Genomic DNA, 12,621 nt, shown 5'->3' with positions numbered 1-12,621 from the left:
GTTGCCTAGGTAATAATAGCAAACCACTGTATTTTCCATCCAATTTTGACTTTGGTTCTCATTTTTACATCTTGATAGACTTCAGTGAAATGTCAAAGTAGTGATAAATGGATCTTTGGAGATCCATTTATATTTATTTATAAGGCTTTAAGACTCCAAAGGAATGCGAGTCATTTATCAAAAGGCTACTATGAAGCAGTATTTCATTAATAATAATTTAGAAATTATTTTATAATATATGAAATATCTATAAAATATAAAAAATCTATATAATATAGAAAATAATATAGAAATTATATAAATATGAATATGTAAAGTCAGAACACAATGGTAGTAGGGAATCCCATAAAAACAAACAGTACTTTCAGGTGTATGTAAGCAGGCTACCAACTATTCATATTGCCCAAAGGTGAAAGCATTTCTGTGATAAACTCAGTCTTATCAAATGGAAATGTCAGAAGGTGTGAAAAGCCTGGGCATATTAATCAACCAAAGTATGTCTTTGAGTTATAAACTTGTCATATAGCTACAAAAAAGGCAAATCTAGTCACAGACCGTATCAGGCACTGAATTACCACCATTATATTGCTGAACTCTCATAAAGAATACCATAGCTGTTCTAGTCAGCCTTACTTCAGATAGGTGAATTCTCACTGGGGCAGGTATGGAAAAGGGGGAATTAGCATAACCAGAAAATGACAATCTACTTCAAAAGACAGAAAGTGAGTGTTATAGCTAAGTGAGTGCTGTGAGTAGATACACTCTAAATAAGTACAGGGCACAAGTATGCGAGTGGAGTTGGTCAAACCACATTTACATAAGGTAGAAAGAAATGTTAATTTAAAAATTAAAGGATATTAACTGGTTATGAAAAAGTCAGATTTTTTCCAGCTGTCTGTTGAGTAATATTCTGGGCACAGCTTTCAATCGGAGATGAGGGAAAACTTTGGGGAAACAGCTTGTTCTCTTGTTACCTGCAGTTACAAAGGTAGGTGTTAATCGGTGAAGATCCACTTCACTCCTTTGTGGTATGTTCCCTACATTAAAAGACCACATAAGACACTGCTTACCTAACTACAAAAACATGTTGAGACAGAGCATTTGGTGACCTTCTCACTTGAAAAGTGGAATATAAATATGATGTCTTTGTTTCTGAGTTTTTGCCATATTACAAAACTAGTAAGGCAAAGGTACATGTTCATTAACCTTTAGCTAGAGTGGTGCCTGTGTTACTGTTAGCATTAGTCTCTATGTTAGACCCTATCTACTGCTTTGGAATTTAAAAATTTCAAAAGGTACAAGTTAAAGCAGGCCCATGCCTTAATCCGTGGTGTTTGTTGAGACCTAATAAATAAAATGCAGTTTTGTTGACTTGTCATTATTAAAGATGCTGCTGGAGGAAATAATGATAGCCAACCTTTTGACGTAATTGTTTCAAGAATGGACCTGCCTATGTGTTGTTTAAAATCTTTGGTCCCTAATACCTCAGTGAAAACTTGGATTAAATATAGGGTGTCAGAACAATAATTTCTCTGAGACTCTAATCCATCTAAACCAATCTAGACATGCTGTACCAAACAACAAGCTCCCAGTGTGAGTTCAGATCAGATGGGTCATGTGAAATTGATCAGCTATCACCCAACTGGTGTGACTGATATGCAGAATTCATCCTGGAGGTTAGTAATCCTCTTTCTCCAAACAATACCTTCAGCTCCATACCTGAATCATGCCCTTGTGACCATGGATGAGGGCTAACCAGTACCTTTTATGGTACTTGTTATCAAGAGCATCCAGCAACAAACCTCCATTGTTAAGCCTTCAAAATCAGCTTTCCATTCTGCCACATAGGCTGTGTGACCACACATGTGTAGATGTGCCCAGCAGCAGACAGAGGGTTACGTTTTGGTTCCCCGGTACAACCTTGGCATTTGGGTAAACAGCGCACACTCCTTTGTGCTGAAGCACTTCTGAGAGTCCCTAGCCTTTGTGAAATGTACCCCACACCCTTCCTGACTCCAAGTGCCATGTGCATCTCATTCTGTGTTCCTACAGCTTGTACAGCAGTTTGTTCAGCATTCTTTCTCTTCACTTACTTCCCTTTTCTTTTCTGTTATTTCCCCCTCTTTCAGATGGACAAAAGAGGAAGAAATCATTAAGAAAGAAACTGGACTCATTAGGAAAGGAGAAGAACAGAGACAAAGGTAAAATAAAATGAGTACATATTTACTGCTTGAGTATTTAATTTTGCATATGAGATTTTGCTAGTCTTAAATATGTACTTTCTGGAAAGGAAAATGTTACTGAGCTGATGTACTGCCTAGGTATTTATTTCAAAGTTGAAAAACATGTTTTATTGTCTCTGTCATTAATATAACCCAGATCTTTTCAACTGAGAGGTTATTTCCTGGGAGAAAAGGAGAAGTTAAAGGACGGCATCTTTTCTTCATTGTTCTTTCTCCCCAGTGCATAATGTGGGATCTGGTTGTTTACCAGAATTTGCACTCGCCTTGTTCAGTTTGCAAAGCACACAAAATCAGCTCTAATCAAGCAAGTCAGTTGGTTTGCATTTCTTTTTTTAACCTTAAGTATATAGCCCATGTTTAAAATATATAAATGCTTCAGTGCTACTGATCAGTTGGGTTTTAATAAGACTCCATGTGACGTGAATTTACAGGTATGGTTGTACTCTTTTTTTTAGACACTAATCAGCTTTATGGGCTGGGTCCTAATCCACTCGATTTGGCCTGTAATTTGCAGCCATTTAAACTAAGTCTAGATGTTGAGACCTGGAAAGTGCTGCTGAAATTGTGGTTTTCTGCATGTAAGTAATTGTGCATCTAACTTTGTGTTCCATCCTGGAAAAGAAGTTCTGAAAAGTGTTAGTAAAACACAGTTTCATAAGCACACACCCGCAAACATACAAATTTATAACAAGAGAATTGATTTGGTTGTTCTGATGTTAGTACTTGTAATCAAGTTTGGCAGGATGGGACTTTGAAATTCCATTGAAAAAATGAACATGCCCATTTGAAAGTTACTTTAGATATTTGTCAGGAAGAAAATGTTTTCCTTTTAATTTTTTTTGGTGACTTCATACATGGGATTATTATTTTCTTGATTTAAAAATGGCTATGGAAAATATTTGCATTAACCTTTCTAAAGCTGTAAGTCCCCTGACATATTTGTTTGGATAAATCCAGTGGCCTCCCATGTTGCATTGCTTGTATCAAATCTTTCATTTGTTATGAGAATTACACGATGTACGACTGAGCCCACATGCAGAAGGAATCTTTTAGGAAGAGGTTTACTGATCTTACAGCATTTCTACCTTTGGGAAAACTCTATCTTGTACTGTTCCTGTAAATGCATTGCATTTGGCAGCAACGTAATGAATCAGTCATTATGTTGCTTAGTTTTCTCCTTGTTTTTGTTGTGGGTTTTTTTCTCCCCCCATAGTCTTCCGCACAGTTAAAAGTGCAAAGCAGCATAGTTCTGTGTAAAACCTTCCCCACTTTTCATTGCATTTGCTAGATCCTGATTTTCATGGCCATCTGTGGGTTTCTCTTCTGTATCACTTCTTGCTTTTTGTTTTTAAAATGTTCTCTCTCACAATTTTTTGATGCTCTGAGGGCTTTTATCTTTTTATCTACCCCCTTGGGTGGTACAACTTTGATAATATCCTTTGAAAATTTCTATTTAGAAACTCTTTTGAGAGTTTAAATACATTTTGTCCTTTTGTTCTCACTTTTTTTCATTGCAGTAGCAGTTCTTTTAGGAATAATGAACTGATTTGATAATTCACCAAAGACCAAATTTTGCTGTGTCACCCAAACCTGGTGGATCTTTGGAATTGCACTTCCAGAACTCCTAAAATGCCTCTTTGGTGCTTTGAGAAGAGATAGTTTACTTTAGTGATGCAGATGCTTAACCTGGAGTTGTGCTTTATTTCTCTAAAATCTCAGTTGCCAAAGATGTTTCAAACAATAAATTTTCTAACATTGCCTTGTATTGTTTAGTGAATTCCTTGTAGCCTCATTTTATTTCAGCTGACCTCTGTTTCTGATAATTGCACAACTGCACTGGTTGAGTACTTACAGATAATATTATTTTCTGCTACTACATTCCTGTTCAGAGACTTTTTTTGTGTGTCTACCTTGTATGATAGCACATATACTTCATTTAGTTAGTATCTTTGGGGATGTACTTTCTGTTTTTATTACAGTGGGTTTTCTGAGGGCACTTTCCCATTTAGGGCTCCATAGTTGTCCACAGCAAAGGTCATCAATTTTATAATTACTCATCCCTCTATATATTTATCTACTTCCTGTTTTCTATCATTGCTCATATCTTCTGGTTAACTATACCCAAGCATTTTTAAAAATCATTGTGCTGATTCTCTTAATTTTAATTCCTTTTTTGTTTTCTTTATTTTTTTAACTTCTTCTCACTTCAGGCCTTTCAAACATCTACCCATTTGCTTTTATCCTCCTTCTCTCCTCTTCCATTGTCTTATTCTCATTTATAAAGATGGCTTACATATTCTTTCCATGTATAAAATGTTATAGGACTAACTCTTGAGGGGAAGGTAACCCAGCACTACTCAAACAGCAGAATCTATTTCTCTCTTCAGGATGTCTGCATTGACATGTGCATCAGGTTTGTCGGCAAGTTTACAGAGCACCAGGAAATTGGAAGGAATCAGGTTCCCACCATGTTGTGTCAGCAGAGTGAAATGAAACCCATGCCAGCTCTTATTTGTTTCCAACAGCAAACACAATAGCCAAAAATAACCCAGATAGCAGCAGCATATGGCCCCTGGCTTCTCAGGGTTTCTGTCCATGGTTTTTTTCTGGTGTACACTTCTTTGCCCTTCTGAGTTATTAAAGATCATCTGCCCCACAGATACTTGCTGAGCAGACTCTTGATCCATGATGGTAGGGGGGATGAGCAACCAGACAAGGTGCTGCGTTGTGCCATTTGGGACATTAGCCTGGCACAGTTGGTGAAAGGCAGCTGTTCTCCTATAGAAAGTAGCAGCACCAGCATCTCTCCTAGCCTTAGGAGTTAGAAGGGAAAGTTGCTAAGCTTTCAGGTGACGAGCTGGATCTGGAAGGTAAAATGTAAGGCCTCGTTCTGCAGGTATCCATAAGGGTGAGCCTGCCATGCTCATGTCATGGCTAAGCCCACCACTTTTTCTGAGCAGTACTCTCCATGTCACCCAAAGTCAGAGTCTGACCTCCGCTTGGTGAGTGCGTGTCACAGCGAGCTGGAAATATCATCCTGGTCCATTACATGGTGGTTTTTTAACAAGCCTTTCTACCATTTGTTTTATAAAGAGTATCTTCTGTTTCTGGGCAATCAGTCCAAAACAAAGACTCCACGCTGAATGTGTGTGCACTCACACAAAAGGCTGGGAGGATTTATTTACCCACCTGGGCAGGTCCATAGTTCTCATGCCCAAAAGGAATGTCTTCCTTCTGTTTCTTTTGCGGTTTGGGGTATTTTTTGCAGTTGATTTTTCTGTTTTTTTGTTTTGTTTTTTTTTTTTTTTGTGGGGTTTGTTTGGTTTGGGTTCTTTTTGGTTGGGGTTTTTTGGCTTTGTTTTTTTTTTTGTTGTTGTTTAGGGGTTCTGTGGGGGTGGTTTAGCGGTGTTTTTTTCTGGTAGCCAGTCTAGATGAGAAGGAGATGGTGAGACCAGGCTGCAGGACACCAGAGGGGAAGTAGGGAAGCCAGTTTCACACCACTTTATACAGATGGCTTTCCTTAAGTCAAACAGCATTTCTACCCCTTCAGCATCACTTTTGTAAGCACAGTTGCCATTTGAAAAGTATATAATTTATTCCAAACGTTTTGACTGGGAGACCTTACATAGTAGGGCAAGTAACAACTGAGGGGCCCATGTTAGGTCTCGTCTGGAGTGCGTCCTACCTGAAAAGTTGTTTTTTAATAGCTAGGCTCTTAAAGATTAATCCTGATGATCACTCAGCAGTGTGTGATTCTGTATGTGGTTTGCAGCCAGAGATCACTGAAATGTGCCTGGCACAGGAAGCCAAAGAGTTGGGAAAAAGGCCACTGTGCTGATCATGAGGGAAGTACGATGGAGGCCTTGCTTCAGGATGCACGAGGCATGAGCAGTTCCTGAGAAAGAGCAGGGAGTACTTGCTTCCTTGGTCTTGCCTGAGAAACCTTCTCCTTTAGCACTGACATGCACTGAACTGCCTTAGGGTGTAGACTTCTGGAGTTACTCTCTCTGGAGAGGTACCACCTTGCTGCAATTTGTGCCCAAGACTGTACTTCATCGCACCCCACCAGGTGGCTGCGCTTAAAAAGCATAACCAAAAGGATATGGTATTCATTTCTTCTAGGACTGTTTGGAGATTTAATCTCTTCATTTAGGACTCACTCTAATCCCTGGAGTTCTTACTCTTGTAACATGACATCTTATTTAGATGGATCAGTCAATGGACCTATCTGTTGAGAGTTTCCACAAACTGTTATTCTTTTGAAGACCAACAAAGGCACCAAAGTAGAACTGAATGCACTTTAAATGAGATTCATATTTTTATTTTGCCCTTTTTAACAAGTACATCTGTTGTCATCTCATTAAAAGGGGAAAAATTCTAAACTGTGTTTTTCAATTGCTTTTACATCACTGAGTGACTCACTAGAGCACGATATAGCAAAACTTGCTGGATGTAAACAGACAAAACAGGAGAGCAAACACTGCACCCAGATATTTAAGTAGTATTTTCGGCTTACATCATTCAGCGTCTTTGCTTTTTTCTACTCAGCCTCTTTGTTATTAATGGCCATCATGATGCTCAATCTTGCTGTCTACATATGTCTCTAAACATTTGCTTTAGCTGCTGAGAAACAGTACTCAGGCCAGAGGAGCAGTAAAACGTCTGTGCTGCTTGGAATAAGAAATTCTCAGGATGCTCTGCATGCTGGCAGCTGGGTACTGTTCCCTTACAAATCCACTTCTAATTTTGATGTCAGCAGAAGAGTAGACTTTTGTCTGTCTTCTGCCAGTGATACGGGAGTCAGCGTAAGCATGCCTACTTGGAAAGTACACACAGGCATTCCTGAGAGAGGCACCTCCCAGAAAGGATATGTCCTAGAACTTTTTGTCAGTAAACCAGCTCCATTTTGCCTTGGTTCCAGTAAAACCTACAAGTGAGCTAAGAGACACGCTCAGAAATAATAATCACTTGTTACGTGATTTGTTCAGCAACTGAGATGCATCCATTTTGCTGATGTTTCTATGTGGAATGTAAATACTTGACAGGTTCATCTGTGAGGCCTTAGCAGAGCTGCTGTGTATGCTGGAGTTCCTGAGAAAAAGCCTTCCTCTGTGGTCTTTCCAGATACTCTCTGTTATATGGAGGTCCCACAGTAGGTGTTTGATCATTCTTTAGTTCAGAATTCTGGAAAACATCCTCTGTGTTTACTTCCCAGCCATGCTCAGTAAATTTAGAGGTATTTTTCAATGTTTTCGTTTGTTCTTTAGTAATTCAGCCTATCGTGATGTCAGTATGCCTTGGCGCAGCCTAAAGGGAAAGCTCAATGGATGAAGTTGTTTTTTTTTTTATTACAGTTTATCAGAAATGTGCTGCCCTTTTTTTTTTCCTTTTTTCCCAAGCCTTTCCAGCACCCCACTGTGCTTTGTAAAAAACTTTGAAAATGTTTCTCATGCTCTCTACACGTACAAAAGGGGTTTTTTAAGCAACGCTGTCATATTTTGTACTAAAGTCAACTAAAATGCTGAAGAACCTCTTAATTTTTAAAATATAAAAAACAAAGACATACCCACAGAAAATGCTTTAGTTATTGGGAAGGCTTTATATCAATCCTTGGAGGTCAGAGAGCTCCAGATAGCTGGGGAAGAGAGTTTCAGATGTAGAACTGATCCTGAGAACATAGTGTTATCTTCAAGCAGTGCATGGTTTTGATGAGCTGTCAGATGGAAGGAGTTTTGCTATTTCCATTATGGATCAAGGTTTCCATATTCCTTATTTTCTTGCTTTCATCGTTCTCTATGGACCCAAAGTAATTAATTTCCATTAACAAAACAGTTGCCCAGGCTGGCTGGATGGAGAGTTTGGTTTAAAGGCCCCTCCCTATTTAAATGTTTCTTTTAAATCATATTATTCACTGAGCTGTCTTCCATTCTATTCCTCTCATTTAAATAGAGTTAGTACAAAGGCCTCAGTAGGTCTTGATCACAAGGTTCTTAACTGCATAAAACCAGCACTTAAAGTGCTAAGGAGACTATCCAAAGTTGCTGTAGTGTGTGCTGTTCACTTCATCAGCATTGAAAGCCTCATTAAGGTCTAGAGAATACACATCACTGGTTTTTAATAGACCATTATGATTTGTGGGATGGAAACCAGAATTTTCACCAGCTGAAACTTCAGAGAAGTCTTTGAAACTATACTTAGATGGGGTGGCATGAGGCCAAGTAGACAAACTGTATGGGTCAATGTCCCGGATGTCTCATTTGATTAGCAAAGAAAAGGATTTCTGATCACTGCAACTCTTATTTGATCTGGCTGGGAGTTGTTCAGTGTTGTGCTGCTTTTTATTAGAAAACGCTGATTTACCACTACAGAAAGATTTCTTAGGAGCATATCAGTTTTGATCAAAATTTTTGTTAAGAAACTTGCCTCAGCTGCAAGACGGACTTTCTGGTAAGACAAATTATGAACTTCTCCAAAATGCAGCTTGTATCCTTTGCCAATAAACACTAAAATACAGAATGGATCAGAAGTCAAGTCCTTATGTGCTGCCAGCCCAAGGTATGAGTCTGTGTTTCCAACCTGATTGAGCAGCCTGCCAGGTTATTTCATATTTTTATATGGTGCTTTCTACAAAATTTCTTTTTAAACTGCCCACTCTTCTAATTGAGTAAGTGATCAAATTTTTATTTGGCCTGCAGAAAGTAACTAACTTGGTAGCTTTGGCGTTCAATGGGTATATATATACAACAGACCAAAGTTTGAGCCCCTGCTCTAAGGAACATTTCTTCATGCAAATGAAACCCCTCTAGCAGAGGTGAACCCCAGTCTACAGTAAACAGTCAGTTGGTGCTTTTACCTTAATTATGAGATGAGAGCCTCAAACCTGCATGTCTGAGTCAGTGTCCTTTCTCTCCATCAGTGAGTTGCTAAATTCATTTCACATTTACAACTCCTTTGTTTTGGGGTTTTGGTTTGTTTTTGTTGGTTAGGTTTTCTGTTGTTTAGTTGGGTTTTTTTTAATCTGAAATATCAAAAGAGCTAGCATTCATTTTAATGGATGTGAGATTACTTGTCCAAAAAGGAAATTGTTGGGATTGAATACTTCTGAAGACTGGTGGTCAAAACATGCTCACCACCGCCACCCATAGGCACACTAGATTTGGTGGGAACTTAAGGCTGCAGCCAGTCTGCAGGGGGTGCAACCAATTCTCTTAATTTCAACAAAAGAGCAAAAACTTACTGGTTTTGTGAATACTTTAACGTAATTAGCACTGCCAGCCAGCATCACTTCCATCTGTATTTAGGCTGAAAATCAGCCAGTTGGTTTTCATCCAGTTCCTCATCTCTGCCAGACATTGAGAAATCGGGGAAGTGGTTCATATCCTCTGAGAAGGAGGCCTACAGCAAAGCAACCTAGAGTAGAGGCTCAGAATCCTTTCACTGCTTCACAGGCACATTGAGCAAGAACAATTAAAAACCTGGCATCCCACACCTGAGAGCTTTCAAGGAGGAGCAGCAACTACCTCAAAATACCAGCCTTTACATAATGAAGTCAGAGAGAAGGTCTTTGTAATGAAAGTATTTCAGTGAAGCACTGATGAGATCCTGCTGTAGGATCAATGGCATCAGCATTCTGTTGGGCATCACTGGCTTACATACTGCTGTCCTGTCACAATTGGACGTATAAGTGGCTGTAAGACAAAATCAGAAAAATATTTAATGTTCAGGATTTCATTTGGCTCAGTGGCTTTTCTCAGGAAATGTTGTGGAAGGACAGTTAAATAGGGGTGCTGGAGGTATAACAAAGTACACAGATAGAACGACAGAAGGGGGAGACATGTTGCCTATGTGTGTTTCAAGTCTGTGTTCTTAAATGTTCTTTGGGAAGATAATCCAGAACAGTAAAAAATTAAATTCTCATAATTCTATGGGCACACTCTGCTAGGTACACGAGGGACAGGTCTAACTCTGGACTTCTGGAACTGGCAATTCCTGCATTGCTTGATACCCATGTAATGATGTTCTTTCTTCTCCTAAATTAAATGCAGATGTTTTTAGATGTCATTCTACTCACAGGTTGCTTCCAGACTTGCTTGATATGTGAGGCTCTGCTTCCTGATTTAATTTTGTCTAGCCACCAAAGTTAGCTCATGTCTTAACATTTCATACTTGTAAAAAGCAGCAATTTTACTCACCAAATCAGAACAACAGGCCCTTGTCTCTTTAGTGCGATAGGCTAGTAACGTCCTTATTCGAGAGTCATACTCTTGCTTTCAATGTCTTGCTTTAATCTAACAGTAATGCAAGTCTAGATAAAATTTGAAAGTGTCATCAAAGCTGTGGTCAGGTACTTTAAGTCCCCAGACGGGGTTCAGCCTTTAATCATTTAGACTATTGTCTAAAAATAAAGAATTCCTTTTTTTTGCCTTTTTTTTTTTTTGCATTTTTTTAATTCTTTTTTTGATACATTAATGAAACAGTTGCTTTTAATATCTGGTGCTTTATTTATTCCTGATACAGTCAGGTCTGAAGCTGGAACCTAGTAGTATTTGTACCCTTTTTCATCAGGATTAATAGAGTCAATAGCTATTTTTTCATTTCATTTGATAACAAAAAGTTCTAGTTGGCAGTCTGGCACAATGGCTTTGGTTCTAATCTGAGACAGGTCTAGATTTGAAACTTCAATGTTAGTTGTTGTTGGCTGATAGAGCATTTTTCTTGTTTTGTGTAATATTTGAGCATTTTACTTTGAGATCAAAAGCATGTGCTGGTTTTGTACATTACAGGTATATTGATGTGGGATGGGATGATGTTCTTTTTGATAATTGAGAGATACCTGTATTCTCACTTATTTTTGTATATCTGTATATATTTGTACTGTTACAAAGGACCTTTATACTGATATACCACTATTAAACTAGTTTAATCTTACCAGTATGTTAAAGCAGTATAGTTCTTATGCATATCTTTAAAACCATATCCTTGGAGGCTTAGTCAGAATAGTGTATGCATTTACAAGCTCCCTGTACAGGTAGATGCATACCTTCCTGGCCTGTAAGGAGACTCATGCACATTCCTGTACCTCTTGACTGTGGTGCCTTGCAGCATTTGTGAGAGAAATCTGGTGAAGTGGTCTGAAACGTGAGGGTTGTATCCAAAGGTACTTGACTTGCAGTTGTTATCAATAGAAGTTAAGATCTCAGATCTACTCTCAAGTGATTTTTCCAAGATTCTCTGTGGTATATCTTGCATTATCCAACTGGAAAAAGGATTAAGGTACCATGGGCTACAATTACCTGGCACATCTCCACTATTGTTTTATAATTTGAATATTATTATTATTGTTATTATGCAGTCCAGTACCTCCTTGGAATTATTATATATTTAAAGGGACTTTGGATTGTTTTTCTGTTTAACAGCTTAATACTCAATTCTTTTTGTGCTAAATAAATATCAGATGTTCAGTAAACATTAATTTTGTTGTTGTTGCAGAATTTGTTCCCCAGGCTTTTGGAATGCCCTTGTCCCAAGTGATTGCTAATGACCGGGCCTACAAGCTCAAGCAAGACTCTCAGAAGGAAGAGCAAAAAGATGTTTCAGATTTTGTGGCCTTTCTCTTGCCGTTTGGAACTAAAAGGCAGAACAAAGAACTTTCAAGCAGTAACTCATCTCTTAGCTCAACCTCAGAAACACCAAATGAATCCACTTCTCCAAACACACCCGAGCCAGCGCCACGAGCAAGGAGGCGTGTAAGTAAACCTATCACATTATGGTGCATGCCAGTAGGTCCAAAGGCTCTAGCTGGAGCACAAAAAAACCCTGTTGTATCTGTGGGCTGTGGGGTGTTTCTTCTGTCATGTTCAAGCAGTGATTTCTTTTTTAGGTGGAATCTAGCCTGGTCAATACCAGAAAATTCTAACTGTCGTAGAAATCTTTCTCTGGTGCTGGTGGGAAAAGGTCATATGATCTGTCCAAGTCTGTAACAGATAGCAAAGTGCTAGAAAGATTTTTTTTAGAAGTCTTCCTGTTTGCTCCCTTTATCTGCGTCCAGTCTAGGTCTTTTAGATGTAACAAATTCTGTCCATCTTCAACCTAATTTTTTCAGCTGGGCAAGAAACAAACCTATGTGATTGATATTTATATATATATGTTTCTGTTAATTTAGCTCTACAAACCTGGAAATAAATCTATTAATCCCTATCCTAGTATTAATAAAAATCCCCATGGTCTAATTCTGATCATGTCCTTGGTGGTGAGTAAGAAATTGTCAGAGTAAATTTGTACCAGGCTCTTTGAAGGATGTTTCTGTATACAGGGCATGAAGATGCTTTTGGCAGCAGTGTCATGGTTTGGGTTGAATGTTAATCCTGCCTGTCAGATA

At 38.6% G+C, this 12,621-nt stretch overlaps 1 protein-coding gene across 3 annotated transcripts in view; it reads left to right on the top strand.

Annotated features, from left to right (window-relative positions):
* The window catches only part of ARHGAP6 (Rho GTPase activating protein 6), a 324,930-nt gene that overhangs the window by 280,747 nt on the left and 31,562 nt on the right, over positions 1-12,621 (top strand). For all 3 annotated transcript variants that reach the window (XM_062603829.1, XM_062603831.1, XM_062603832.1), the window contains exons 3-4: positions 2,130-2,201; positions 11,733-11,989. In XM_062603829.1, the coding sequence (XP_062459813.1) occupies positions 2,130-2,201; positions 11,733-11,989 (329 nt within the window). The remainder of the gene's footprint in view (positions 1-2,129; positions 2,202-11,732; positions 11,990-12,621) is intronic.

Source organism: Pezoporus occidentalis, unplaced genomic scaffold (assembly GCF_034315485.1).
Source record: "Pezoporus occidentalis ecotype Australia unplaced genomic scaffold, CSIRO_AGI_Poc_V1 ctg81, whole genome shotgun sequence".
Taxonomy (NCBI): domain Eukaryota; kingdom Metazoa; phylum Chordata; class Aves; order Psittaciformes; family Psittacidae; genus Pezoporus; species Pezoporus occidentalis.
This window is presented reverse-complemented; position numbering and strand designations above follow the sequence as displayed.